Source organism: Lonchura striata, chromosome 8, assembly GCF_046129695.1.
Source record: "Lonchura striata isolate bLonStr1 chromosome 8, bLonStr1.mat, whole genome shotgun sequence".
NCBI lineage: Eukaryota > Metazoa > Chordata > Aves > Passeriformes > Estrildidae > Lonchura > Lonchura striata.
This window is the reverse complement of record NC_134610.1, coordinates 10,140,342-10,166,915: the sequence shown is the minus strand read 5'-3', so window position 1 is coordinate 10,166,915 and position 26,574 is coordinate 10,140,342. Positions and strand designations below refer to the sequence as shown.

Genomic DNA, 26,574 nt, shown 5'->3' with positions numbered 1-26,574 from the left:
CCTTGGACTTCTGAGAAGGGAGGAGCCCGGGCTGGGGGAAAGTCTGACTGTAGATTGAAAAAGGTCCTGCAGCATTTGGAAGATCAGTTGTGAGGGAAAAGGGCCCCAGTGATAACAGGGCACATGCTGAGTCACAAGGGCCTTCCTGACAGGGAGTAATTGCAAGGCATTTTTCTGGACATGACACTTTTCTGGTTAAACTTTTTAAAGGGGCCTCTAAAAATGAAGGCACACAAATTTAAAAGTTGCCAGTAATGCTAAGAGCCAGGACCCTGCTCGCTGGTTTTGGCTTCAATATTTTGAAAGCAGAATCCATTGTATGTACACATAAAGAGATCCTATGCAGATGTATTTGATTCTGTTTCCAGTTGTGTGAAAGTATGTCTTTTCTTTAATGCATATTTGAATTACATGTGTTTGAAAAATTAGAGATTAAACTGTAATCTAGACACTTGCATTTCATGTAAATTACATTATATTCATTTTAATATTACCTTTCTTATAGCCTTTATACTACTATCTCCTGTCTTTTATGTTAATCATTCCTTGCTCTGCTCTGAAGCACCAAACACCAGCAACGAAAGCCAAGTCTCACTGTGGCTGCCCACAATATTAATTATCACGATGTGCTTTTATTCCTGCAGCGAAGATGTTTGCAAACGAGGATTCACTGTTATTATCGATATGCGGGGATCCAAATGGGATTTGATCAAGCCTCTCCTAAAAACCCTTCAAGAAGCCTTTCCTGCTGAGATTCATGTTGCCCTGATTATAAAACCTGATAATTTTTGGCAGAAGCAGAAAACAAACTTCGGCAGTTCCAAGTTCATCTTTGAGGTGAGAGCCATGTGGGAATGAATTGTAAAGAATTCTCTCTGATAAGAACTTTCCTTCAGGTAAAAACCCCGTGTGATTGAAAGCAAAAAATACATCTGAGGGCAGGAGTGGGCTGATGCCCTGGCATCAGGTTGTCTTTTGAGCACACTGGTGAAATGAGCTGCATGTTTCATCCCAAAGGTTTGCATAGTTCATTTTGCTGAGAGTTTTTTTTGTTGTTTGTTTGGGTTTTTTGTTTTGTTTTGGGTTTTTTTGTTTTGGTATTTTTGGGTTTATTTTGTGGTATTTATTTTTGGTGATGTTGCATTAAATCTTCCCTTTGTTTCTCATAGGGAAAAAACCCAAAAAAACACAGCACCAAATCTGTCAAAATACTAAAGACACAGTTTTCTAGATGCAAATGTATGAATTTGTTAGTTTACCTCTACCCAACTTCCGCTAGTGACTTTTTTTTTAATAAAAGATATTTGCTAAATTTTTGCCTCTTTCATTTCATTGAGATTTACAGTTCAGGGATAGCATTAACAACATGTGTGAATGATAATGTGTCTCAGGCATGTCCTTTGAGAAGTAACCAGTATATAACAACTGTATAATTAAGAGGAAGTTTACTAACTTTGTTGTTAATAAAGACAAACCAGCTGTGTTCTCTGTAGCACTTCAGTTTTCTGTGAATTTCAGCTTCTTGCCCAAAAAGAAGCCGAAATTCAGGTGCATAAAGTGCTCGTGCATAAATCATGCCATGCCATCACTTAGTCATTGTGTTGTTTTTTAATAACTCAGTGAGAAACACTTATATTGTTTGCTGCTTTACCAATCCATTAATTCAGAGAGACAGAGAGATTTTGCATCTCTGGAATGCAGAAGGGTATTTGGCAACAGCTCTTAGCATTTACTGAAATGGAAGACTGTATTTAAGTATATATTTTTGCTGAACTCAGTGTGATATAAATGTATCCTTATTTTCAACCTGTTCTTACAAGGACCCTTGAATTGCTACAGGGAATTAGATTGGTGTTACTCATTAACACAATTTTATATTATTATCACATTTTAAGTGCTTGTAAATTTTCACCCCTGTTTCACAAAATGCAGACAACTCATAAATTTTGCTTTCATTAAATAAGTCTTTGCACTCCTCAGTACCTTTGAGGACAGATAAAGTAACAGTTTAAGTATTGTATATTTCTAGAACATTTGTTTGGTTTTAAAATTAATAAATACCTTCTGGAGGCTTGACATATTTTTATTATATGGAGTTGTTGAGATGATAGTAAAGAGTAAACTGTGACCAAGTTATGCTTCATGTTTACAGCTCTGAGTTTGTATTGTTTTAAAAGCTCTGGATTTGTTTGCTGTACATGCTGGAATGCATTAAGGGTATTTTCATTTTGTATGTTTTATCAGGGCCTTTGAGCCTTAGTTGTCTGCAGGGCTATTCACATGGTTCACAAATTTTTGGGCTGGAGGAGAGTCAGTTCTTTCACTGTGTATTGGATCACCTGCAGACACTCAGAATCATAGAATGGTTTGAGTCCTTCAATTCCATGATTCAAACAAAGATTTCCTAAGCTGCAGTCCACCCTGCAATGTACACACCACAATCAAGGAACTTCTAATGAAAAGATTCTTTTAAGGCCAGCTTTCTCTTTTGAGCTTAATGGAAGCATTATGTGTGTGCCAGGGCACTGTGGGACCCTTAGTGGACACTGATGAGCTGAATTTTGGGGGGTGAGATTTGGGCACAGTGTTTCTATGTCACAGTCCAGAATGAAGCATGTACACAGATCTTCAGCCAGAAAGAGAAAGAAAAGTGTTTGGTTGATGTATGTGGATTCCAAAGTTTCCTGTCACTTTGAGGAATGGACCAGGCAGCTTATTTAGCATTAATTCAGAGGTGCCTTCAAGACTATTTTCTTTCTCCTATTGAAACTGACTAAATAGTGGACAGCACTTTTTAAATTGATTTCAAAAAGAAGGATGAGCAATGCCTAGGAAACAGTAAGCACCTGCCTGCCTCTCTAAAACTGTTTTCTTTAGAGTTTAAAGAACTATGTAAAAAAATAAAACCTGAATAAAGAAAATTTCTGCCAAATTTGAGAAATGAAAAGCTCATAATGTCAAACTGTCTCATAATGTCAAATTCTGTGCATGATGAGAACAGTGTTTCCATTAGCTTGACAGACTGCAGGGGGATGTCCAAGTGTTAGCCATGAAGAAAAGTATTTCCCTGACAGGCAGTTAAACTCTAAACTGAATTATCTTCAAGGTCTCAGTGTCCAGATCAGGAGGTTTAAAAATTTGAAAATGCTCTAAAGCTACATATTTCCCAATGTTTGTTTGCTCCTCCCTCTGCCCTCCCTTTCCCTCAAAGCAAGGAATATTGCAAGAACATTTTAAAATAATCTTTCTCCTGAGCTTAAGTTCAATACAATCTCAATTTTAACACATTGCAGAATGCCTAATACTTTTGGATGGATACAAATTGGAAGAAAAAGCCCATTGTTAACCTTTAACTAGTGGTTAGCCTACTATTTTGGATATAATTTAGGGATATGGTCAGGATTTTAGGTGTTTTTCTTTGTAGATGACTTCTACAAGAGTGCTGGGATTATTGAGTGCCTCCATTCCTGAAGAGCACAAGCTCAGACATTCTTTAGAGGCCTCGTCTGTAGGGGATAGATGTGCAGTCACTGATGAAGAGACAAGCCTTTAAGGGCTGCCAGCTTGGGTGTTAACATGAGAGCACTGAAAATCTCTAGCTACATATGAAATGCGATGCTCCTAATTTCAGAAAGAAGTATTTTGTCTAAAACAAATGGGAAAAGCTATCAGATGCTGTGTCCTTAAACTGTAATTTTGAAACACCCAGTGCTTTTCTCTGTCACCAGCTACTGAGTCTGAATGAATTAAAACCATTTCTCATTGATTGTGTATAATTCGTGAGCAGTACTTTCTATTGGCAATAAATTCTAGTTGCTAATACTTCAATGACATTTCACTTTCACATTGATTTTAGCATAATTACATTAGAAATTGCTAATATGAAAGAGTGGCAAAAAGCCAACTGGAATAATTTGGAATAAGAAAACCAGCTGTCAAGGCAATTTGCAATACCTGCTTTAGGTCATATACCTGAAACTTTTGCTTCTGTGTAGCTGCTAGCTGGGGTGTAGCACAAGTAGCAGAGTGCCTGTAATGCCATGTACCCATCTGGTGAACAACCAGGTCCAGATATCCAAAAGCTGCAGTAAGGAGTCTTCAGTGTCCAACTGGGCTGAGGAAATCTGTAGCAGAAACATTTTTACTACATGTTTTTGATAGCCAGGCCAGCTGAAAAAGGTAGGCATTATTCCAGTAAATATCCAGTAAACATCTTTTAATAAGTATTTAAATAAATAAATGCCAATAGAAGCAAATGGTTCTGCCTAGTTAATATATTAAAATTAAACACGGTCCTTGACATCCTTTGCAATGTTCCTTCAGTTGCGTATTGATGAGGAAAATACTCACCTTATGCTGTTTATGGTTTGTGCTGTTAATTCTGATTGGATGGTCCCTGATTTAAATGCTGTCCTTTTCCCTTCCTTAGACAAGTATGGTGTCTGTGGAAGGCCTGGCAAAGCTTGTGGATCCTTCTCAACTGACAGATGAGTTTGAAGGGTCCTTGGATTACAACCACGACGAATGGATAGAGCTGCGTGTCTCCTTGGAAGAGTTTTTCAACAGTGCCATCCATTTATTATCAAGGCTGGAGGATCTCCAGGAAATGTTGGCTAGGAAGGAGTTTCCAGTTGATGTTGAGGGCTCAAGAAGGCTGATTGATGAGCACACACAGCTTAAGAAAAAAGTGATTAAAGCTCCTGTGGAAGAACTGGATCGTGAGGGCCAGAGGTTATTACAATGCATAAGATCCAGTGATGGTTTTTCTGGTAGGAACTGCATTCCTGGAAGTGCAGATTTTCAAAGTCTTGTGCCAAAGATCACCAGCCTTTTGGACAAGCTGCATTCTACCCGGCAACACTTGCATCAGATGTGGCATGTCCGAAAGTTGAAACTGGACCAGTGCTTTCAACTCCGGCTTTTTGAGCAAGATGCAGAGAAGGTAGGGAGTAATGTCTTCCTTTTTTCATGCTTTCAACAAGACTCTATTGCAAGGGTGACCGTTTTATCTGTAAGTGGTAACAGGAGGTGTTCATCACAAGTGTAAATTTCATGTTGCCAGCAGATACACCTCATGTGACTCGTAAACCAAGTTCACCAAGCTAACTTGGATGTAGCAGGCATAGTAATATCCAAGAGTAATTTTCTGTGCTGCTTATGGTGAAAGTTAATCTGATTTTCAGTCATATAATAAGTATATTTGGTAGACATTAGCACAAGAATCTGACTTTTTTTTTTTCTGAGCTTCTTTTACTAAGCTTAAGAATATATTTATCTATTTGTCGTAGCGCCAAAAGAAGAATGTTTTTGGGGTTTGATTCACTGTGATTATGGTTTGCACTTCTTGGAATATATGGAAAATTTCAAGTATGGGTTTCAGGAAATTTACTTTAGAAGGCTGTGAAGCGCTAAAGCCTTGGCTTTCTTAATGCAGAAGTGCTTGGCGCCTTGGTAGGTGATCTTGTGAGAAGTCTTTGTTGGCACATTTAAAATTCCAGGCCACAGAGGTGGGGAATTCTCTGTGGAATGTACTGAACTCTCAGACTCGTGTTTATCTAGTCCGGATATCCATCAAAAGCACCAATCTCGGAATCTTCTCTACTTAATGTATTATCCAGTTGTTTCACTAATGTGTCTGCCTGGACAGACCCAGAGGAGTTGCAGAAGAAAAGCAGACCCATGAGCAGGGGCATCTCATGAGAATGATTTTTTTTTTTTTAAATCAGCTACTAGTTAGTGTTATTGTATGATATCACCGAGAAGCACATTGTTGAAACAAACTTAATCTTCAGTAGTGCAGAACAAGACACTTGATATTGGTTTTCAATGCATTTACTAAATATTTCTAAGACTTGCTAGGTCTGAAAAAGCTCCATCATTGAATAATCAATCCTCCTGTTGGGAAAACCCTGAATTCAGATGAGTTCCTTTAAAATAACAGTCACTGCAGCATCACTCAAGGAGCAGAGTTTTAATTGCAAATGCTACAATAGCAGCATTCTCCCTTGTTCTTCTGTGTCATATGCTATAAGGAGGCCACTCACTTGTCCTTCCCAGCAGTGGCTGTACTTCAGTCAGTGCATCACTTTGGATTTTCAGTTTCTTTGGATATTCAGATGACCACTGCTTATTAATATAATTTTATAATTATTTTGTTATTATTATTCATTAATATTATTAGTGAATTATTATTATTTAGGAAGTATGTATTATAATTAATAATGTTAAAAGCTGAAAGGCTCTCAGATCAACTCACTGTTTGAGAAGTCCTTGTTGCCAGGAGCTGTTCTGTGTCATTGAAGGAGGTCTCCAAGGAATTTCCTTTCCATCTCCTGCACAGGCATGAAAGGATCGTGTGATATAAGTCTAGGCAATGTGACAGCAAAGCTCTTTGCCTGTGATACTCTGAGATTGATATGTGTAAGGTCTAGGCAAGTCAACAAATACACAAAACTTTTGAGATGAAGAAAGAAGCAATGAGAATGTGATTTCTGCCTTTGTAACACTGGCTGTCTTGAGCAATTCCAGTTTGACAAAACCAAGATTCTACTCTTTTCTTCATCTGCCTCACATTAATGAAACATACAGTCAGCTTCTCCCTCCTTAGGCTCTGCTTGCCTTTTCTTCTACATTTTGTTAAAGAATATAAAATATTTTCTTGTTTTATATTCCCAAATCTGTGCTTTTAATCTTCTCAGTTTCTGAGTCCCTCAGATTCTTCCCAGAAGGGTTTCAGACCCTTTAACATCACATTTCACTCGTGTAGACTGATGTAAAACATGGATGTGCTTTTCCTCTGTAGCTGCCTTTCTCAGGTCTCCTTGAAGTAGTCTGACCACCTCAGACTGGAAATTACTTGTTTCATAAAATGTCCAGTGCTAAATCCAGTCTGAATGTCTCCACTGTAGAAATAGCCACCAATGTGTCTGTGTATTGAATTTTAGTTTCCTGGTACCTCCATTTTCTCAGTTGCATTCTACTCAGGTATGGTAGCAGGGCCCAGTTACTCTTCATCTCCTGGAGAGAGACACAGCTCTTTTTGTATAACCTAGACATGTAATTTAGTTCTAATCACATGACAACTCTAATAGCCTGTGAAAGCTCAAACTCCAACAATAAATTCTGAACATAAACAAAGTTTCAGGGTCTTTTAAAATACTTCTCTATATTCATTAGATGATATTTCAGCAAACTTGTTCTAATAAGAAGAAAATGGACAAGGACATTAATTTTCTGGACATCTCTAATTTCAAAAATTTCAGGTGTCCTCATTGCCTTAAGTTCTTAAAAATGGGATAGAGGGGAGAAAAAAAGGGACACAAGGACTAAAACACACAGTATTTTAAAGAAGATTAATTTTTGAACACTTTGGTATTACGGTACCCCAGATTTTAAAAGCAAATAAATTCACTTTTCTTCCTCCTAGAGATCCCCTGCATTAGAACATTTAGAAATGGCAGTCACTGCCTGGACATAAAAAATATTTAAATTACAGGCATTACAACTTACAGAAGTCTGTACAGTTTTGTGTTGAACAATTCATATTATTGCCAAAATAAACAGAGGGGGTGGCAGTCACAGCCTGGGCTTCTCCCACTTGAATCAGTGAGAGAGAGCAGGACTTTCTGTAGAAAAACTTTGTCCCCATTCAGGCCTTTAGGGTTTTACTTTCCTGTACTGGGGCCAAGGGAAAGGAAAAGTGGGGCTATCACATAGGCACAAGCAATGCAGTGAGATTGAATCTCCAGATGGAGACTGGAAGCTCCTTGAAGCTCAAGTCAGCAGGCAGGTCAGCCATGTGGGGAGCTTTGGCAGAGGGGTGTGAGGAAGTTCACATGCTGTGCAGTGCTGACTGTAATGATCTGCTGATAAATAACACATTTCAGCTGCTGGCAAAGCCCTGACCCTCACTGTTCAACAAATTTATTCCTCGCCAGCTAATGGAGAAATACGTATGTACAGATATATATAATTTTGAAACTAGAACTGAGGCTTCACTGTGTTTTACTGGGTAACAGGGAAAATATTTTTAGTCACCAGTAACATTAAAAAATGCATCCCAGTCTAAATTGAATATTGTTTGAAACAAAAACCTGACAATCAATGTACATCCAAGTATTAGAACTATCTGTGAAATGATAACTGGTTGGTGGAAATCTGGATAGGGAGAAGAATTCAGGCAAGAGTCCACATGTTTTACACTTGAATAAATACCAAAAAAAGACAAAAAATATACTTACACTCCGTACTTTCCAGCTTTTCTGGAAATCATTTGTAACTGGCACCCAATTTGACTTTTGTAGGAATTTCCACATCATTCTGTGTTGGTTCCACACCAATTTTACTGCCCCAACATGGATGTGAATGAAAACCATCTATCATGATGTAATCAGCGTTGTCCGTGTTAAGTATAAACAATACAGTCACCAGCTGGAGCGGGCTGAGGCTCTGCACTGTAAGCTGCTCCCAGCAGAGCGAGGAGCTGCTCTGACACTGTGGGGGTCAGCCCCAACAGGAGGCAGAGGGGGCTTGGCGTGTTCTCTCTGTCCTCACCTCCCCTTCTGCTTCCTAACTTCCCACACAGTCCACTACACAAAGGAGAACTCCAAAACATGGAGTTAGAAAATGCCACGAGTGAATTTCATTGGAAGCTTGCGGTGGGAGAAACATTTTATTTGGATCAGGCCAGCTTTGTAGAAAATCTAGTGGCAAACCACAGGCCACATCTAGTCTTCAAGGAGCAGTGAAGTAGCAGGCTTACAGTTAAAACCATCAGCCCCATGTAAACCAGGGCTTCCCTTTGAAAAACACAGCTCTGGCAGTGATTTTCCCTGTGGAGCAGGCGGTGGGAAGCTGTGCAGGCTGCTGGGGCTGCCATGGTGCTGCTGCTCTGTGGGTGCCTGCAGGGAGAGGGGGTGGAAAACACGGATGACTTGCAGCTCCTCCTCCACGGCAGCTGTGGCTCCCATTTCCCAGGTGATGTGACCAGCCTGGAACAACAGAAAGATTTCAGTGAGTGCGAAAATGATGGGAATGTGATTAACGATGCAAAGTTCATAGATAGGAGACAGGTTTGGAGGGGGGTATAAGCAAATGGTCAAGAGGAATAGGATGCAGTAACAGTTGCAGCAGTTCTCTTGCATCCCACTCCCTGTGCAAGGGTGAGCAGTGAGACTGTGGCACTGAGCAGATACTGCCTTCCTCCCTTCTCACACCGACTTCTGACCCCTTCCTCAGTCAGGTCTACTTAAATAAGTAGGTCTACTTAAATAAGAGAACTGATGTGTTATGTTAGTCTACTGAGTAGATGCTGTTAAACTCAGGCCCCACGGAGTGAAATAAATAATGTGACATTTGGTTTCTCATGGAAGAAAATGACAGATATGTCAGCTGTACTTGACTCCTGTCCAGTGTACAGTTCCCATTTCTAGTGAAAGTATTGGGAAGACTCCTATTAATTGTCAGCAGAAGCACATTATACCCATTAACTAAACGTATACCCATTCTGAATTGCCAGATGAAATTTAGGAGTTTAGAATGTCACTTAACACCAGGCAGAGTTAGTCTAGAAAAGTACAGAGAGGCTCTAGCTTAACAGTAAGTGAGAGAGAGGAATATCCAGGAATATATAATTCAAGTATTTGGACCATGCCCATACTGGTTTTGGAGTGTTACACCTGCCAAGGATTCATGTTCCTCAGAAGGAAGAAATGTTCTGCAAGCTACTCTTCATCTAAAAAGATGCAAGATGGCTTTGTGGATAATAGAATGCAAAATGTGGAAATTCATGCTGTGGTTTAGGTGAGAAAAGATGGCTTTAAAGAGGAAACATTGATATCTTGATGTTTGAGAGCAACGAAATTATCAGTACATTTGAGATTATAAGACATCCATTTTAACTGTTTCATACATTACTTCCCCACACTGCATTTAAAAATTCTGATGCTGTGTGTTCTGTAATAAAATGCATTACAAAACTGATTATATTATCCTTCTTGCTAATAGGAGGCAGTTTATTTTATTACAGTCCATTAAGTAGAGCAATTGTAGCTGCCCTTTTAGTCAAGGGAAGCATTTCCTAGAAATGGGTTCTAGCTGACTTTCTGGAAAAGCAGTATAAGAAAGGTTAAAAACCAACTTTGCTTCCTTTTACATTCCACATCACCTCTAAGTTTCCTTCTTTTAGCATTATCAAAAGACCCTTGAAGTGATGCATAAAGCAAATTTATAGAGTTTTCTTTTCAGTGACATGTCATATTAACCCTTTAGGATTTGCATATTTCCACCAGACCTGGCACAGACCTGGCATGGGCTCCTCTGAGATAGAATCCACTTAGTGAAGGGCCATTTCCCCTCTCTTATTTCACTGCTGGAAGCACTTGGTTTCTTTGATCTGTGCTATGTGCCATATATAAAATCACCTCAAAGATGTCATGTGAATTATTGGCTTACAATTACTGTGAGAGGGATGTGTCCCAGGGAGTGAGAATAGGAAGCCAATGAGGAGAGTTCTGAGAAGGTGACAGAGGAACCTTTCATATGTGAAATGAATAAAAAATGAAGGAGTTCTGGGGAGGTGGTTAATTGGGACTGGGGAGGAGGCAGGAAGCGCATTGAGAGGGGACAGAACCACAGTCAAGATTAATAATGAGAGCACATCTGAAGTACATATGCCCCATGTGCTGTTTGACTATGAAAGGATTTGTTACTGAATGAATAATATTTAGCAGTTAACAGTAATAATCATACAGGCATAATAATAATAATGGATTAGGCATGGATTTTTGTATAGGATTTAGATTTCATTTAAGTTACGTGAACACTGAAGTGGTGTGCAGAACTCAGCATGCTCTGGATTTTCCATCTAAGTACTTACACCACGAATATCACAACAGCACAGTGAGTGAGCATTGCAATAAGGAGCTTTCCTGGAGATTCTGAACACGAGGGTTGTTGTTAGACCTGAGGTAAGCTCTGTAAGACTTTGCCATAAAAGGATTCAATAAGCTTAGTGTCTTCTGCAGAGGTATTTGACTAAGAGTCTAAGTGAGACTCATTTAAGCATGTTTCTGTCATCCTTAGCCTATTTCAAATGTCTTTGCAGAGAAAGGACAGGGCCTTGGGGTACAGATGCTGCCTGGGAAAGGCACTAAACTGGCTGTTTGTGAACACACATGTGTTTGCAAAGAGCTTTATAAGAAGAGTGACCAAGAATTTACTGCTAAGTATAAATGAAATCTCTTACCTGTAATTCCAGAAAAAGAGTTCTTAGAGGACCAAGTTGGTGGTGGTGGTACCTACCCCTCTCAGCCCAAAGCAACTGCTTCTCCTTTCAGGTGAAACAACTCGGTTTCAGATTAGTTTTAGCTGTAGCCCTGATCTAGTTGCATTTTGGTGCTCAAGGTCTCCCTGGGTTGTCTGCTAAACAGACAGAGGCTTGGTCTTGTAAAGTAGAAGGAGTTCCAGCTGCTATTGAAATCTATGAAGGACTCGAGGTCTCTATCAGGGCTCCCAGTGACAACAGTGAGTGAGCTGAAGCAGGGTGGCATTCCCAGGTACCAGTTACTGGCTCTGGCTCCAGCCCTGCTGGTGGCAGGGTCAGCTCTGGCCACTCCCTTATGGTAATGAGACCACATCTCCATCTGTCCATCCTGGTGTCCCCTTCCCAGGGTTCCAGTTATGTTAGTTCACATTGGCAACATTATGGGAGCCTGATTGGCAAGGGCTTGCAATAGTCCTGGTATATAAATAATGGGCTTTGAAACCAATTCCTGACACAAATGGTTCTTATTTTTATTGTACAGAATAAATATATAGATCTCCACATATATGAATTTGGAATAGACATTGCTCAAGAGTCTTTGAACTTAGTTGAAGTACTTTAAGTTGCCTTAACATCTTTGTCTTTTTTCATGCAATGAATTCTCGAACAGAGCACATAGTGTCTGTTCTCTCCTGAAACCTTGTTTCCAAATCTGGCATCTTCTCCCATGCTGCCAATGACAAATGCTTTATTTTATAATGTGAAGTTTCCCTTAGCATATGGTGCCTTTTTTGCTATAGAGAGTCTCACTAGACAACTGTTCATAGACTCAGGCTTGGGATGCCAGTGTTAGAAAGGAAAGTCAGCTATCAGCCGAAATAAGCTGCCATGGGAATAGAAGGTCATCATGTCATCCCATCCTTTGTACTTAAACCCACTCTGAAACTAAAGCAGAGGGCAGGCCTCATGTTCAACATGAAGTGTTTGCTCTGACACATCATTTCTAATACAGGTAGAATACAGAAAGAAAGTGCAGATAGGTCCCTGAATTGTTGGATTGGCAGATACCATCTGGAAAGATGATTTATATGGGTGATATGGAAAGGAGGCTTGAATTCAGACTGAGCTGGTGCATAAACAATAAATAGTTGAGTGCATGTTTGTATGACATTTAGCACAGTGAGGTCCTGAATCTGACTGGGATGTTGGTTGTTTCCAACAAAGAAATGCAGCTTTTCAGTTGAGAATGGCCCTTGGAGATGTAAGGGTATGAAAACATTCCTATGGAACACAGAGGGTTTGGGTTGCTTTGGCATATACTGGGAATATTCTGCTTCACTTAAGCTGTTTTGAGCAATAACTCTTCTGATAGCATCAATCAAGGACAGACAAAAGACCAACACGGGAAGTTCATATCAAAGGGTGAAACTGTACATTTATTCTTAAAAATATATGTATTTACCCAGATGAACCTATGCCAGATCTAATCACTTGTATTTAATTACTTCACACTTCCTAGAACAAAGGAGGTTCTAATAAACAGGTGAGAATTGAAAGCATGCACCAATGACTCTATTGCAGCAGGTTTTAATTAACTTTCAGTGTTTATTCAAATCTGTTCTTTACCATGTTTTTTTTTTCTGTAGCATTTTAATATAATTTAAGTTTTGTTAGTGAGTACTGCTTCTGCTTTGTCTTGAAGCACATCACTACTCATTGTCATGGGTAAGCCACTATGAGATGTTCTAATGCAGCTGAATAAAGAATACAGTGTTCTGAATGAATCTTTACTGATCTTTTTTGGAACCTCAGTGGTGGCATAACAGGTTCATGGATTTCCTGTGTTTTGGGCTTACCTGGTGTCAGAATTTTAAATTATTTTTAAACAATCCAGATAAAAGAACAAAGTTTGCCTAGAAGCAGAAAAAACATTGTAACAAGGGGTGGTTGTGCACAGAGCGTGTGTTGACAGTTCATTGTGATGCTGTGAGTGTAGATGTCATGTGCTAAAGAGATTTCATAGTGGAATCTGCACCTTCCCTTTTGGAAGGCTCTGAGAGTGGCAGCTAAACTGTGTCAAATCTGCCATTTCCATTACCTAAACACGGGCCCCAAAGAATCATTAGGGAACTGTGGGGGCAAAACTTCAGCATCTATAACAATAAATTACTTGCAAACCCCTTCATCTTTGAGAGGAGTATGAATCCTGCATAGACTGCATCTCTCAGTTCAGAACCTGCATGCTGGCACTTGCTGTCTGCAGGCTGCAGTTCTGAATTAAAGATGCAGCGAGCTGACATCTGCTGGCTTTAATCAGAAGCCACTTCCTGACAGGTTGCTGATGCCATCCACAATTTGTTGCTCCCCAAGCTAAAGTGAAGAGTTGTTGGAGCGGGAACTAATCGTGGTGGGCTCTGTGGGAAGTGTTCATTACTTTGACCACTGCTGGTTACACTTAATAAGATCCTGTTCTTGGTACCTGTAGGGAAAAAAAAAATACTAGATTTTTGCAAGACTGGGAGCTCATTATAGATGTTTTTAACTTAACTTTCCTCAAAGCACAAATAGAACTTATTTAGGCTAATTGGACTGCAAAAGAAAAAAGTCTTCATTATTAGTGATGCTCCAAAGGAGCTTGCAGCTTCTCCACCGTGTCAAGCTTGTATCCTGCTACTCTCCTACTTATCAGTCAAGACCAGGGGGTCTTCCTTTGTGTGAATGTTTGCTTTTCTGCCTTTCCATCCATCAGTAGAAAGCTTGGGGACAAAGCTAATAACCACAGGACAAATTCACAAGTACACACCAAATGCTTTTGTGCTGCTCCTACAACTGAAAGCAGCTACAAGCCCCATTTTGCCATCTGGTTTGCGGAAGTGTGGGATTGCCTTGCCTGCTGAGCAGATCAATACAGGGACCAGGGTAAATATATATAGATCAGAAATTCTCTTCCTTGCGGCTGTGATTCTAGTGGTGAATGCCACCTTCCATTGCTGTAACCATCACTTCTGTCTCTGTGGCAATGGGACAGGACGCTTTTGTAGCCTCCTGTTGACATTTCTGTTTCTCCTGCAACAAGTCTGCTGCTGGCTCAAAAGCTTTAAGAGTACAAACTTCCTCTCTTAACACTTCCATGACCCGAGTTCAGACTCCAGAAGCAAAGAACACAGGAATCTTCTGAAGGCATTTGTACTAATTTTTCAGATGTGGACAGCTGTCCATCAGGAAGGGCAATCATCTGCCGGACACTGATTTCTGTTGAACTGGATTGGCACTGGAGCAGCAAAATTAAGTGCAAAGAACACATAGTTGAAAGCTAAAAATTGGGAATTGAAAACCACAGGGGTTAGCTGCCTTGCCTCCTGTCGCACAAGAAGCCTGTTCTGCAGGGGGAGTCCCAACCTGATGTGTAAAATAAACATCTCAGTGCTTTCCTTCTTTCTCTATTAATTCATCCTGCCCTGTGCTGCCAGATCCGCTGGGTTTTTTTCTTTTATTGGCAGATAAATATGTTGCCTCCACAGCACTTGGAACTGAACCTGATCTTTTCTATGGGAATGTAAAAACACTAACAATGCCTCACTCCGCTGCTGCAGCTGGGTTTGAGGAAGAGCTGCGTGTTTCCTCCATGCTGAGCGTGCCCTGCAGCACAGTTCCAGCCGCTCTGTCCCACTGAGGCCGCAGCATCCCGCACAAGTCGTGACCTCTCAGTGCAAGGGGCACAGACAGCACTGCCCGACCATGGCGCAGTTCCTGCTCTGTTTCCAGGCTCCAGCAGCTCCCCATCCAGCCCTGCCTGTGAGGAAGCGGCTCCGCGGCCGCTGCGGCTGGAACTGGAACATGGTGTGCTCTGCTATTTGTAGTTTCCTGCTGCCGACACGGGATACGCAGTTACTATTCCTCCTGCTTCCTCCCTGAACATTAGAACGGGTCCAAAAATAATTGAAGGCAGTATGTTCTGATGGAATATTTTTGCATTTGCAGAAATTTCCTCCCTCTTTCGCTTGCCAATTTTGATAAGGGAGCATTTTGAGAACTTTTCAGCATCTCTGACTTGGCACCACTGGGAGGCACAGTAATGCTCTCCTGATCAGTATGGCATAAAAATGAGTTTGGGCACCTGAGTACAGAATTAAAACTAATTTTAAAGGATGATTGTAACATGTTTTAAACACAAAGTTTTGCTTTAGCTAATGAAGACGAGAAGACACAAATGTTCTAGAGGGTAACCAAGCCCACACATCTAGAAAAATATGAGAAAGCTGGACTTTTTTTAATTTATTGCTTTGATCCTCAAAAAGGTTAGGTGGCAAGAGACTAGCTGTCGGGAAATAATGTAATTAAGCTGTACGTGAGGTTCACAGACTTATTTTGCAGCATCTTTCAGATGTAGCCATGTGATTATTTCTAAATTAATGTCTTCCTGGCTTGGCTGAAATGCTTTCAATGGCCCACACTTGGCAGAGCTTGGGGTCTTAAAAGTGTGTCTTAAATTACCCTTCATATCTATTTATAGAGAACAGATAGAGGTGGGTGTACAGCTGAGAGGTTGTCTTCTCTGGAGCTGGTGAGCGTTGAAGAGGAAAAACCAGGAACATGGTCTGTGAATAGCTTCCAGAAGTTATCAGTGTCATTTTGAACCAGGTGGCTCTGACTTTCCTTCTTACAAATCATGCACATTACAGAGAAACTAATTCAGAAATATTTTCTTGAACCCTCGTGTCTTGCAAGACTCCTCTGTATTATTTGGCACCAGAGTCCTGGATGCCTCATGTCCTGCACAGGTGCTGAAGAGGTGTCACAGACAAAACAGTCTTGAATTGAGGAAATTTGCTCTGTTTAAAGCTTATGAACACAAATTTCTGATCTTGATTTGAGTGTTGAAAGGAAAAAGCAGGAAACACTGCCATAAACACCTACTTTTCACCAGCTTAAATTTCCCTCATTTTTGTCTTGGTTTATACGCAGCCCGTCAAAAGTTTTTTGGTGGGCTGGTGGGCAGCAGGGCATGTCAGGGATAATATTCACATGAGTCTGGTTTTGCTGCTGTTACAGCTATTCTCTGATGCTTATTTTTTTTTCTGCTGCTATTCCTTAGAGTTCCTGCTCTGACATGGGCCACTTGTCCCTCAGGTGTGACCCCACAGTGTGTCTCCAGCACAGTGTCCCTCAGCAATGCTCATTATCTTTCCCTGACAGTTTGTGTCCAGGTGTTCTATGTCTGATGGATGTTCTGGCAGCATGGTCAGGCACTGGCATGTGGTGGTTCTCCCTGATGGGGCCTCCCCTGGTGCCAAAGCTGGTAGGAAGTGGGTGGTGGAAGCTCAGGATCCCCTGAAGACCACCTTGTGACATCCAGCAGCATTGCCAGCAGGGCAGTGAGACCCAAAGCCAGCTGCAGAGCCACCTGTGCCACCTCACCAGGTGCAGACACTGTTTGCCCTCCCAGCTCCACAGGTTTGCCAGAGCCAAGGGAAGCATTGAGCTGGTTGGTTTTTGGGATGGGATAGATGGGGCTCGGCACCCCAAAGTCCAATGGAAAGCTGGTGTCTTCAGCTTTCCAACTTGCAGAGATCCCAGCACTAGACATGAAGCAGCTTGACATGTCAGGTGTTTAAAGCTGTGCTTACACCCAGCTGCATCTCTGGGCCTCAGACACACATGGGTTTGGTAGGGGAAACGCCATGATTCTGTACAAACCAGCAAACATCTGTCTGGTTGGTTTGTTCTTAGTGGCAGCTATTTGGAGTCACAGGAATGTTACACATTCAGCCAGGAATAGAACCTGGGTCTATAACAAAGTCACCAAACTCCGACAGCATTTTCAACTGAATGAAAATTTCTTCTGAAAACTGAGAGGAAGATCTACATTTGGGAGGTAATTTTTATAATTTACACTGTGTTTTCCATTAGTGTGGCTGTTTTCTGTTTATATCTTTTAGTATTACATTTCCTATCCAACCAATTAATTAATTTCCACTTAGACAGTAAGCAGTTCTCTGTAGATGATCTGTGCCCAGAAAAGGCCATTTCCATTTTAAGGAACAGAAAATCCTTTCCAGGAATGCCTGAGTGTTTGATGTTACTAAGTGTGATGGAAAGGTGCAATATCTCAAAAAGCAAGCAAACAATGCAGACGTATAAAATACGCCCAGATGTCGCTAGTTGTATTTATGTTCAGGATCTGTAATTTTCTCCCACCTTCAACAATAAAACTCCTACTTCTCTATTCAGCATTGTAGGAATCACATACCTTACTTTGTGCATGGCTGTGGCTTGATATGGGTCAGGAGAAAAAGACACAGATCTCTTCCTCTGGCATGTAGTGGGAACATTCAGTGTGAGTATGTTGGAAGTGGTGCTCTGCTATAAATACAAACCTATTTGTCACGTCACACATCTTGCTAATTTTCTAGTGGGTTGACAGTTGGGCCCATTGTCTGGAATAATTTAATGTGCTGTAGCCTTACTTACTGTACTCTATGAATCATATACACAGATATTCATAATGGAAAAACTGTGTTCATGCAGCATTGAGGTTTACACAAATACAGCTGTGGGTCTGAATCTTCAGCTGGTGTAAATTGGCCTCGTTGGAACGACACCAATTTATCCTGGCCGTGGCCTGCGCCGAGCACATGTGAAAGGGAAAGATCTGGCAGAAGTATTGGCTTGTCCGTCACCATCCGTAAACATGAGACAAACACAAAAACAAACACCATGTTGTATTTAAGCCCTGGCTTAGCAAAGCATTTAGATGTATGCAGAGTTCTATTTTAAATCTACGAGTGCTTTGATTTAATTAAGGCTGTATTTATAAAGTGATAACAGGAATTACAGCAGATTGGAGGGGTGTTTTTAATTGAAAAAAATTTCATAAAATTTGTTGATTAATGAAAAAAAAAATTAGATGTGCTATCAAAGTTTTTCTTAAAGTCCAAAATTTATTCTGGATCCAGTACCCTCCTACCTGAGAACAGGCATTTTCCTGGTGACTGTGGAGGTACCCAGCCCACTGTAAGGGCCCTGTGGGCACTGCTGGACATGAATAACCAACATTACTGCCAGCTTTGCCACAGCCCTGCTCTGCCTGGCCACGGGCCCTGCTGAGCCAGGCACTGATCCATCAACTCGTTTTGTGGCATGACCTGGGACCTCCCTCATTGCTGTGGAGCTGGGGCTGCATCTGAGCCTGGTTACCCTCACCAGGCCTGATCCTGACCTGCTGGTTGACTTCATGGCTTAGGCTTGGACTCGTCTTGTACCAAAACTTGTGCAATGTCCTCCTGCTTAAATCTGGTTGCTGTCAGTTGTAAACCTCAGGGGCTGTGGGACAGGCTCTGATAAATGAGCTCTCTGTTCTACCTGCTGAGTCTTGTTTCTGGCTCCTCATCCCTTAGGGACCAGCTTGCCTGGACAGCCAGCATCAGTCCTCTGTTCTGCTGAATGTAGCTCAGAGGCTTGACTGGAGGGATTTTTCTGTGTTCCAGGTAGAAATCCTGATTCTTTAGACTGTTGGCGCTTCCCATATGCTCCTTCACACACTTCTGTTGGCCTTTCCCAGACATTTAGGTGACCTAGACATATGGCTGGTTCCAATCAAACTGTAGTTTCAATTCTAGTCTGGAGACATTGGGGGAGTTTCTTGATTGTCTCTAAAATTAGCTCACATGCAAATCTTTCCTGGATCATGCCCTTGCATGTCAGTAGACTGTGTATGTACCACAAATCTGTTGCTCAGTACTCTTTTTCTTCAAATACTGGCTAAATTCAATTGCAAAAGATGTAATAAATATGCCTTGATTTTTGTTTAATTGAATTGTTGTGAATACTTGAACTCCCTTAATGAGATAGGAATAGACCTTGTAGCTGGAAACTTTGTAAACCTCAGGAGAGGAACTCTGGCAGTTACTGTTGTGTGTGTGTGTGTTATTATTTTGTTTATATTGTGAAAACATATGAAAATGAACTTGCTTAGCTGTAGATGCTCTCAGAGTGGAACTTTCTACTTTCTGTTGTCAATTATTCAGTTTAACTCTGGGTGGACAGTTTTGAAAATACAAAATGCACATGGACTCTTAAATGGACCTCTCTTTAATAAGCAATGTATGCTTACCTCCAGCATTTCTCAACCTGTGAATGATGGATATTAAGTTCCTTAGTGGTTGGTACAGGTATTTGGTAAAACAGATTTATTCTTCTAAGGCCTTAAGTGGCTACAGTGCTTGCCTTGAAAAAATTATGGGGTCCACAGACTGGAAGAGATTGGAAAGCACTAATATAATGGGGATTTCATTTACCATATAATTAGTAATCTACTCTCTCCACAACTACAGGCAAGACATTCTTTTAGATTAACATATTTTGTCTCTTTGTTAGCAGCAGATGGAGGCATAGTGAGGGAATGCATTTATGATTACCTGGATTTCAAAACCCTGCCTCATATTTTCCTTAAGTGCTCTTGAACTTGCTCTTATTCAGAACATCACCCAAGTTGTGCTTGTCAGAGCAAATCACATAAACACTACTGGTCTTTGTCAGTATTTGTGCAGGGAACTACCAAGAGAAAAGATAGTGAGGCAAAGCAGAAGGTACTGACGTTGATCCAGCAGCTGTTGCTCTCCCATTTTTGTATCTCCTTTTCTAGAACTGATACCAGAAGCACTGCACAAGTAATCCTAAATGATGTCAACTGGAGTATTTCCAAAAAAGAAATAAAATCAACATTCACAAAGTCCTTAGTGTTAGTCCTTAGGATCTTAGTTGGGATTGAAAGATACCCATGAACTAAAACAAGTGCAGAGAAAGGCTGTGTATGTTAAGAAGCTGGGCTGTAGTAAAACAAACAGCACAAGAGACGGTGACCCTACCTGGTCCACACTGGAAAAGGTTTAACACCTGGTAGAACGTTTTAACTTACAGGGAAATGTTGACCTAAGAGAAAATGTGTATAAACTGGATATGAGCCTTGTGTAGATCAGAGCTTATCAAAGAGCTCAGTAACAGAAGCAGAAAGTTTTTGGAATTGCTTGTCATAAGAGGAGCTGGCCTGTAGCACTTCACTAGTTTTCAGGTGGAGCTTCATCCCTTTATGAAAGGAAATTTTATCCTATGATTGGCTGCCAAAAGTAGTGATTGGACTTGACCTGAATATCCCTTTGGAACCGTTTTCTTTACATGTACCCTATATTGTTCCTCAAGATTACATGGTTATAATGGTTATCATCCTGCCCTTAATTAACCATATGAGTTTGATATTTATGGCTCAGAACTTAAAGAGAAGATGATTTGCTACAAGCCAGTTCATAATTAATTCCAGCCCTAGTATAGTGTTCAATAGATTTGGGATTTATTATTTCCAGCATGTACAAACAATTTCATTAATAAATATGTTTAGTTTCACTGGCTGCCAAGGCCATGAGGGCTGTAATCCTCCCATCAATACCACTGGCATGGGGTGTGCTGCCAGCCATGTGGTGGGCACATCAACTTGTGGTGCTTTGCACCGCTGTGTTCAGAATCCAGTGCTAATGCTCCTCAGCAAGCACTGACAAAAGCCAGAGAGCAGAGGTTTTTATCTGAAATCATGTTATAAATCTCATTTTAGCTGATGTAGAGCTGGACTGTGCACAGCCTGCATACATGCTGTTCCACATCCGCATGTTTCTTGTCTGTTCTCAAACAGCTGTTCTCACCCTGTACTCACTGGCCTGCCAGATGTTACAAATCCAGGGAAAATATGGAGCCACATTCTCCCTCTGTAGGACTTATTCATGACCAGCTTGAGACCTGCTGTTTGGTCTAACACTTAACCTGGATTTTCTAGTAACTCATCAACTATGATGACAAAACATGAGGTTAAGAACTCGTTGTTGCCAACAGGACTGTTGCTGGAGATGTGATCTGATACCCTAATCTCAAGTGAAGTTGCCTCAAGACCACATCTTTAATAATTACTGGTGCATATATGATCACTAGTGACAGTGAGGCTAGATTCTTAAAAATGCACAGGGAAGAGATCCTTTGCATCATTCTTAATTCTTCTGACTCTCGTAAAAGACTAATTTCCTTAATTAAATGTAGCACTTAAGATTCTTCAGCATATACATTCAATTTTCTTTATGTATTGTTAGAAACAGGACTACAAGAGATAATCACATTGAAAGTTTATCTTCTTTTTTAAGTGTGCTTAACCCCTCCCCCTGCTTCTCAGTCACTGGAAAACTCCTAAGTACTTTACTGTCTCCAGATTATCTACAGCAATGTGGAGAAGTGCCAGTCTGGGAGACATTGAGGACAGTTGGTTCACATGTTTTTAGTGATGTAATGTCCAATCTTAGTTATTCTGTGCTGCTGCTTAGTGTGAATTCATGACTGCAGGAGTGATTAGAAGGCTTGAGAGCAGAATTATTTCACTGGCAGTCAGCATGACTCCAACTAAGAAGTAAGTCACAGAAATAATTAAAGATCCATTAATTTTGTGATAATCACTAGACTAGGTTTGTTAAGAGAGTCTTTTTCATGGATGGGACGAGATCAGTTGATACAGTGCTGTATAGCAATGTTAGAGTGACATGGAAAATCTGTTTGCTGAGGCACTCTATCTGGCTTAAACTGATCTCATGGGGCAAATTCTCCACGCTTTGATATTTATTGTATTAAAAACTCATTCCTTTGACAGGAAAACTCATTTGTCAAAGGATCTTGAACATTTTTCCAGGAGTCCACATTAGCCCCTTGAAACTGGGGCAGTCCTTGCAGGGTTGAGAGAAATAGCATTTGTTGGGTCATTGGCACGTTCACATCCATAATGGTGCATTTTAATTAAACAAACGAGGCAGTACACTTGCTTCAGGAACAAAGGAAGCATCAGAGTTTCTCATGTGGAAAACAAGTTTCACTTGAAAGCTTTCAGGAAATATTGCTGGTAATATGGGCCAGACCAGACAATGTTGACAGACCTTCATATCAAAACCTCCTGGCCACACACTGCAAACTCTCATGGCACCATCACATTTTAAACTCACATAATTAAACTCACATTTCATCTGGTATTTTCAGAGTTGCCACTTGGAGCCACATTATTATGAGAAAATTGTTTAAAACCATTTTAGAGTTTCTGGTCAGAGAAAAAAGGTTGAAAACACAATCCATTGTATCTCAAAGGAAAGTAATACCCCATTTTTATATATTTATTTAAATCCCATCATTGTTAAGGAAATCTTGTGACCTATGGTACTGTGTAATACATATCTCATCATTGAGGTCTATTGCTCAGTGTTGCTCAAAATTCTTGAAGGACAGCCTTTAAACTGTTGTCATATTTCAGTTTATTTAACAAGAGAAAAAGAAAGGGCAAATCATCTCTAAAACTTCCTTTCTTTTTCTTAATAGTTGATTATTTTACATTAAAAGGGAGAAGCATGGCTTAACTTAAACTAGGTTCTCATCTGGCACTAAGTGTATAGATTAGATAAAGGAAATGCTCCCTATCCACAGAACAATAGATTACTTGTTTAAATTACTTGTCTTAAAAAGATCCTGATTTGGCTTTGCTGAGCATAAAATATTAAATTTACTGTTTATTTATAGTGGATTCCTGCCAATTTTTTTCTCCCTGACTGTCTTTAGATTGTTTAGAACATTAAAAAAAATGTTCTCATCAAACATATATCTACTTACAAGAAATCTCTGTTGGTCTTTCCGCAGAGACATAAAATCTTGTTGTTAGGACATGAACTTGGCTGTTATGGAATTTTCCTTTCTTTTTTACCTTGATGTTTTTCCTGCCTTTTTTTTTTTTTTTTTTTTCCTTAAGCCCACAAGTGTGCAATTTATGTTGTGCTAATGCTGCTTATTAAATCTGCATAAAGGGAGAAAAAGGAATCCAGTGAGAAAGCTTTAATGCCTCTTCGGGTGTAGTAGGTAGTTTCATTCTGCTTAATTGGCAGTAATGTTTGAAAACTCTGACCTCATCCTTGCAAAAATTTTGTTACTTATATTTCCCGAAAAAGTGGTGATAGGCTTGATCATCTCCATTGGTAGAAAGTATCTGTGTCATTGATATTACTTTAGACTTGCATCTTTGTAACTTGAATCAAATTTGGCTTTTAGGACTATTTATCAACAGAAAATGCAAGGCTGATTTAGACTCTATAGCTGCAAGTGTATTTTCATAAATAAAAGATTAAGAACTCAGGCATATGTGACAGTTTCTTGGGGACCAGGTCAGTGTAGTATGTTTGGTGACACTTGGAATGTTTATTTGCCTTTTGTTGGAAGGGATATTCAGTGTTATTTTTGTAAATCCTCTCCATAGGGCAGAGCACTCCCATGCTGGATCGAGTGCTCAGCATGGAATGCTGCTTTTCCTGCAGGAATTTTAGGTGACCCATGCAGGGCCTTTTCTCTCCTCTCAGGAGCCCCATCTCCACAGGGAATGGGGAACTGACCCTGAGCAGCTACAGCAACAGAGCAGCGGGCTCTGCATGTTCTTCAGCTGGCACGGGTCAAAAATTGTTATGCAGTGCTGAAGAACAAAACAGCTTTTTTTTTTGGAGGACGTGGAAATGTTATAACAAAGATCTGAACTGATCTTTTGACCCTCAGAAGCTGCTTCACTGCCTTTTTGCCTTAAAACACTTTAACACCAGGGACTGCACTGACCTGACCTGTGCAGCCTCCATAATTAGTTTTTCTTTTTTATAGTGAATTAACAAATTAGGGAGTTTTGTTGTTGTTGTTGTTATTAGATTATGACTACTACTACTACTACTACTACTACTACTACTACTACTACTACTATTTTTATTATTAATACGAAATAGTCCTTATTAATGGACAGTTCCCCAGCTTACTGGAATGGAGATAAGGAAACATGGTTTTAAAGGATTTTTAAGGATTCTGCCAAAGAAGTTTGCAGAAAAGATCTGAGATTGTAATTGCCTGCAGAGCTGCAGTCAGGAGTAAAGAATGAAAGGCTCTCACTTTGAATACATTTAGTCTCTAGCACAACACAGAACAAGCTAAAACATAAATGCACTATCTCTTAGCTGACTTCTGAACTTCTGACAGCTTATAATGAATGAATGGGCTGCAGATTGAAATGTCACACTGATGTGATTCTGAATAAGAAATGAGTTTCATCAGCTTTATTCAATACATTCCTATCTGTGTCTGAAGTACTGAACAATCCATTTTGCTTGGGAATACATTTGGAAGTGGAAGAAGTTGAAATGTGTGCTCTCTATAGATATTAATAAAATACTTTTTTTCTTTTTTTCTCTTCATTCCCAAAAATAGTAAGTGGCAGACAGGCTGGGTTCTGACTTTGAACTTGGAAAGATCTAGGTAATAAAAGTGTAGGAAATCAGCTGGCTATTTGAATGTAATATTTGGAAACTTTATATATAGTTAAAAAATAAAGGGGTTTGAGAAAATTGCATTGGTAATATTTATGGAATTTTTGGTCCATTTGTGAATTAAAAGTTCTTTATCAACTGCTAGATCTTTGGTCAATGAAGCAATCCCTGATTATAGTTCCATCTGCTGACATTTTTCTATATATGAAATTCCCATTATTTATAGAAAAAGACTGTGGGATCAAGTTTACTGAAGATGTTTAATAAATTATTTTTCCTGAACTATCATTCTGTTAATAGTGAAATTTGGTGATAGCTTCAATGCTTCCATTGTTCAACCACAGTTTATTTTATTGAGGATCATAGGTGGGATGATTTTGGCTATATTGCGTACACATCTATCTCAGAAGAGGATTTTTATATGTTGCACTGTCTCTTACTGTTTCTCTCCTAGTCTAACTCTGTCTTTATTTTCTCTCTCTCGTGTGAACCCTTCTAGATGTTCGACTGGATCAGCCACAACAAAGAGTTGTTCCTGCAGAGTCACACAGAGATCGGTGTGAGCTACCAACACGCCTTGGACCTGCAGACACAGCACAACCACTTTGCCATGAATTCCATGGTGAGTTGAGTGCTGGGAGCAGCACGGGGGAGGAGAGGGCCAGCACAGGAGGCCACCTCCAGTGCTCAGGGACCAGGGACCTGTGAGAGGTGATGGAAGGAAGGCCAGGCTGGCTGAGGCAGCAGCAGGGTGTTGCTCTGTCTAGCCAGACACTGATGCATGATAAATAACTTCCTTGACTTAAAAGCAGCTCAGTCCTGCTGAGTTTGTTTACATTTTGGAGAGCAAATACAATATTATTTATTTTCCATATTTCTTTGACTGGGAATTAATGAGAGCTGTAGGATGCACTTTAATAATTTATACTTCTCCCTCGACAGAGGGTGGAGGTATATACCTTATATATAAGGTACTTTTCAAAACCTTGAGAAGGAGACACTAATCAAGCTGTCAGTTGTGGCCACAGTGGGATTTTGTCTTTTTCAGTTAATTGGTCAGAACTTTTGAATGCAACTCAATTTGCCTTTCTTTTCCAAACAAGAAAAACCATCAATATACCTTCATAAGTGCTTTGCTCATTTTCTTATTCTTACCAGACATAAGTTATTTGTCCTGGAAACTGCCCTGCTTTCAGCACAGAAATGAGGACAGGCTGTATTGATGTTTTGATCGTTGCAGTGGATAGCAAAATGCATGTTACCCCCTGCTGCAGCTGTGCAGTGCAGAGATGAGCCTCTCTCTTAACACTGTCAACTACAGCAAAGCTTGCCCTGAGTAAAGCACTCCAGCAGGTGAACCTCCTCCTGCTGTGCAGGGTCAGGCTCCAGCACGGGGGCTGACACCTCAGAGATGCTTAAAGTTGGTGGTGTAAGTCACTGCAGAGCCACACCTGCTCTGCTGCCCATGGGCAAGGCACTGGAGAGCAGCTGCCTGAAATGGGAAAATGAGATCCTGACCACCCGAGGAAGTGACAGAGCCCACACTGCTTTCATCAGGTTACACCATTAACCCTGGGATTCTGGCCAAATTCCAGGGCAGGTAATTAACTTCTCTGGCCTGAATTCCACAGGCCACTTCCACCTAGCTAGCTGTTCCCCACTTAAAGCACTGTGCCTCACTAGGGCATTGCATAACAGTGGGAGATGAGAAATATTTGTAATGCCTATTAATGTGTTTAGGGTGATTATATCAGAACAGAGCACTGAAAACCAGGCTCTAGGCACCCGGTAATTAAACTTGCCCTCACAGTGCCATCTAGCAAAATCCAGGATAACACTGTTTCCATATAACACTGCTGCTCTCAGAGTCCCAGTAAGTAAATGTGTCCTGGAGGTGAGTGCATTAAAATTAATTTGACTTATAAAATATGCAAATTTAGTCATAATTCTTCA

The 26,574-nt window shown here is 40.4% G+C and overlaps 1 protein-coding gene across 1 annotated transcript in view; it reads left to right on the top strand.

Moving 5' to 3' along the window:
* The window catches only part of LOC110468287 (kalirin), a 405,960-nt gene that overhangs the window by 190,512 nt on the left and 188,874 nt on the right, over positions 1 to 26,574 (top strand). Inside the window, exons 4-6 of the mRNA XM_021526058.3 lie at positions 645 to 837; positions 4,430 to 4,942; positions 25,121 to 25,243. Coding sequence (XP_021381733.1) covers positions 645 to 837; positions 4,430 to 4,942; positions 25,121 to 25,243 — 829 coding nt within the window. The remainder of the gene's footprint in view (positions 1 to 644; positions 838 to 4,429; positions 4,943 to 25,120; positions 25,244 to 26,574) is intronic.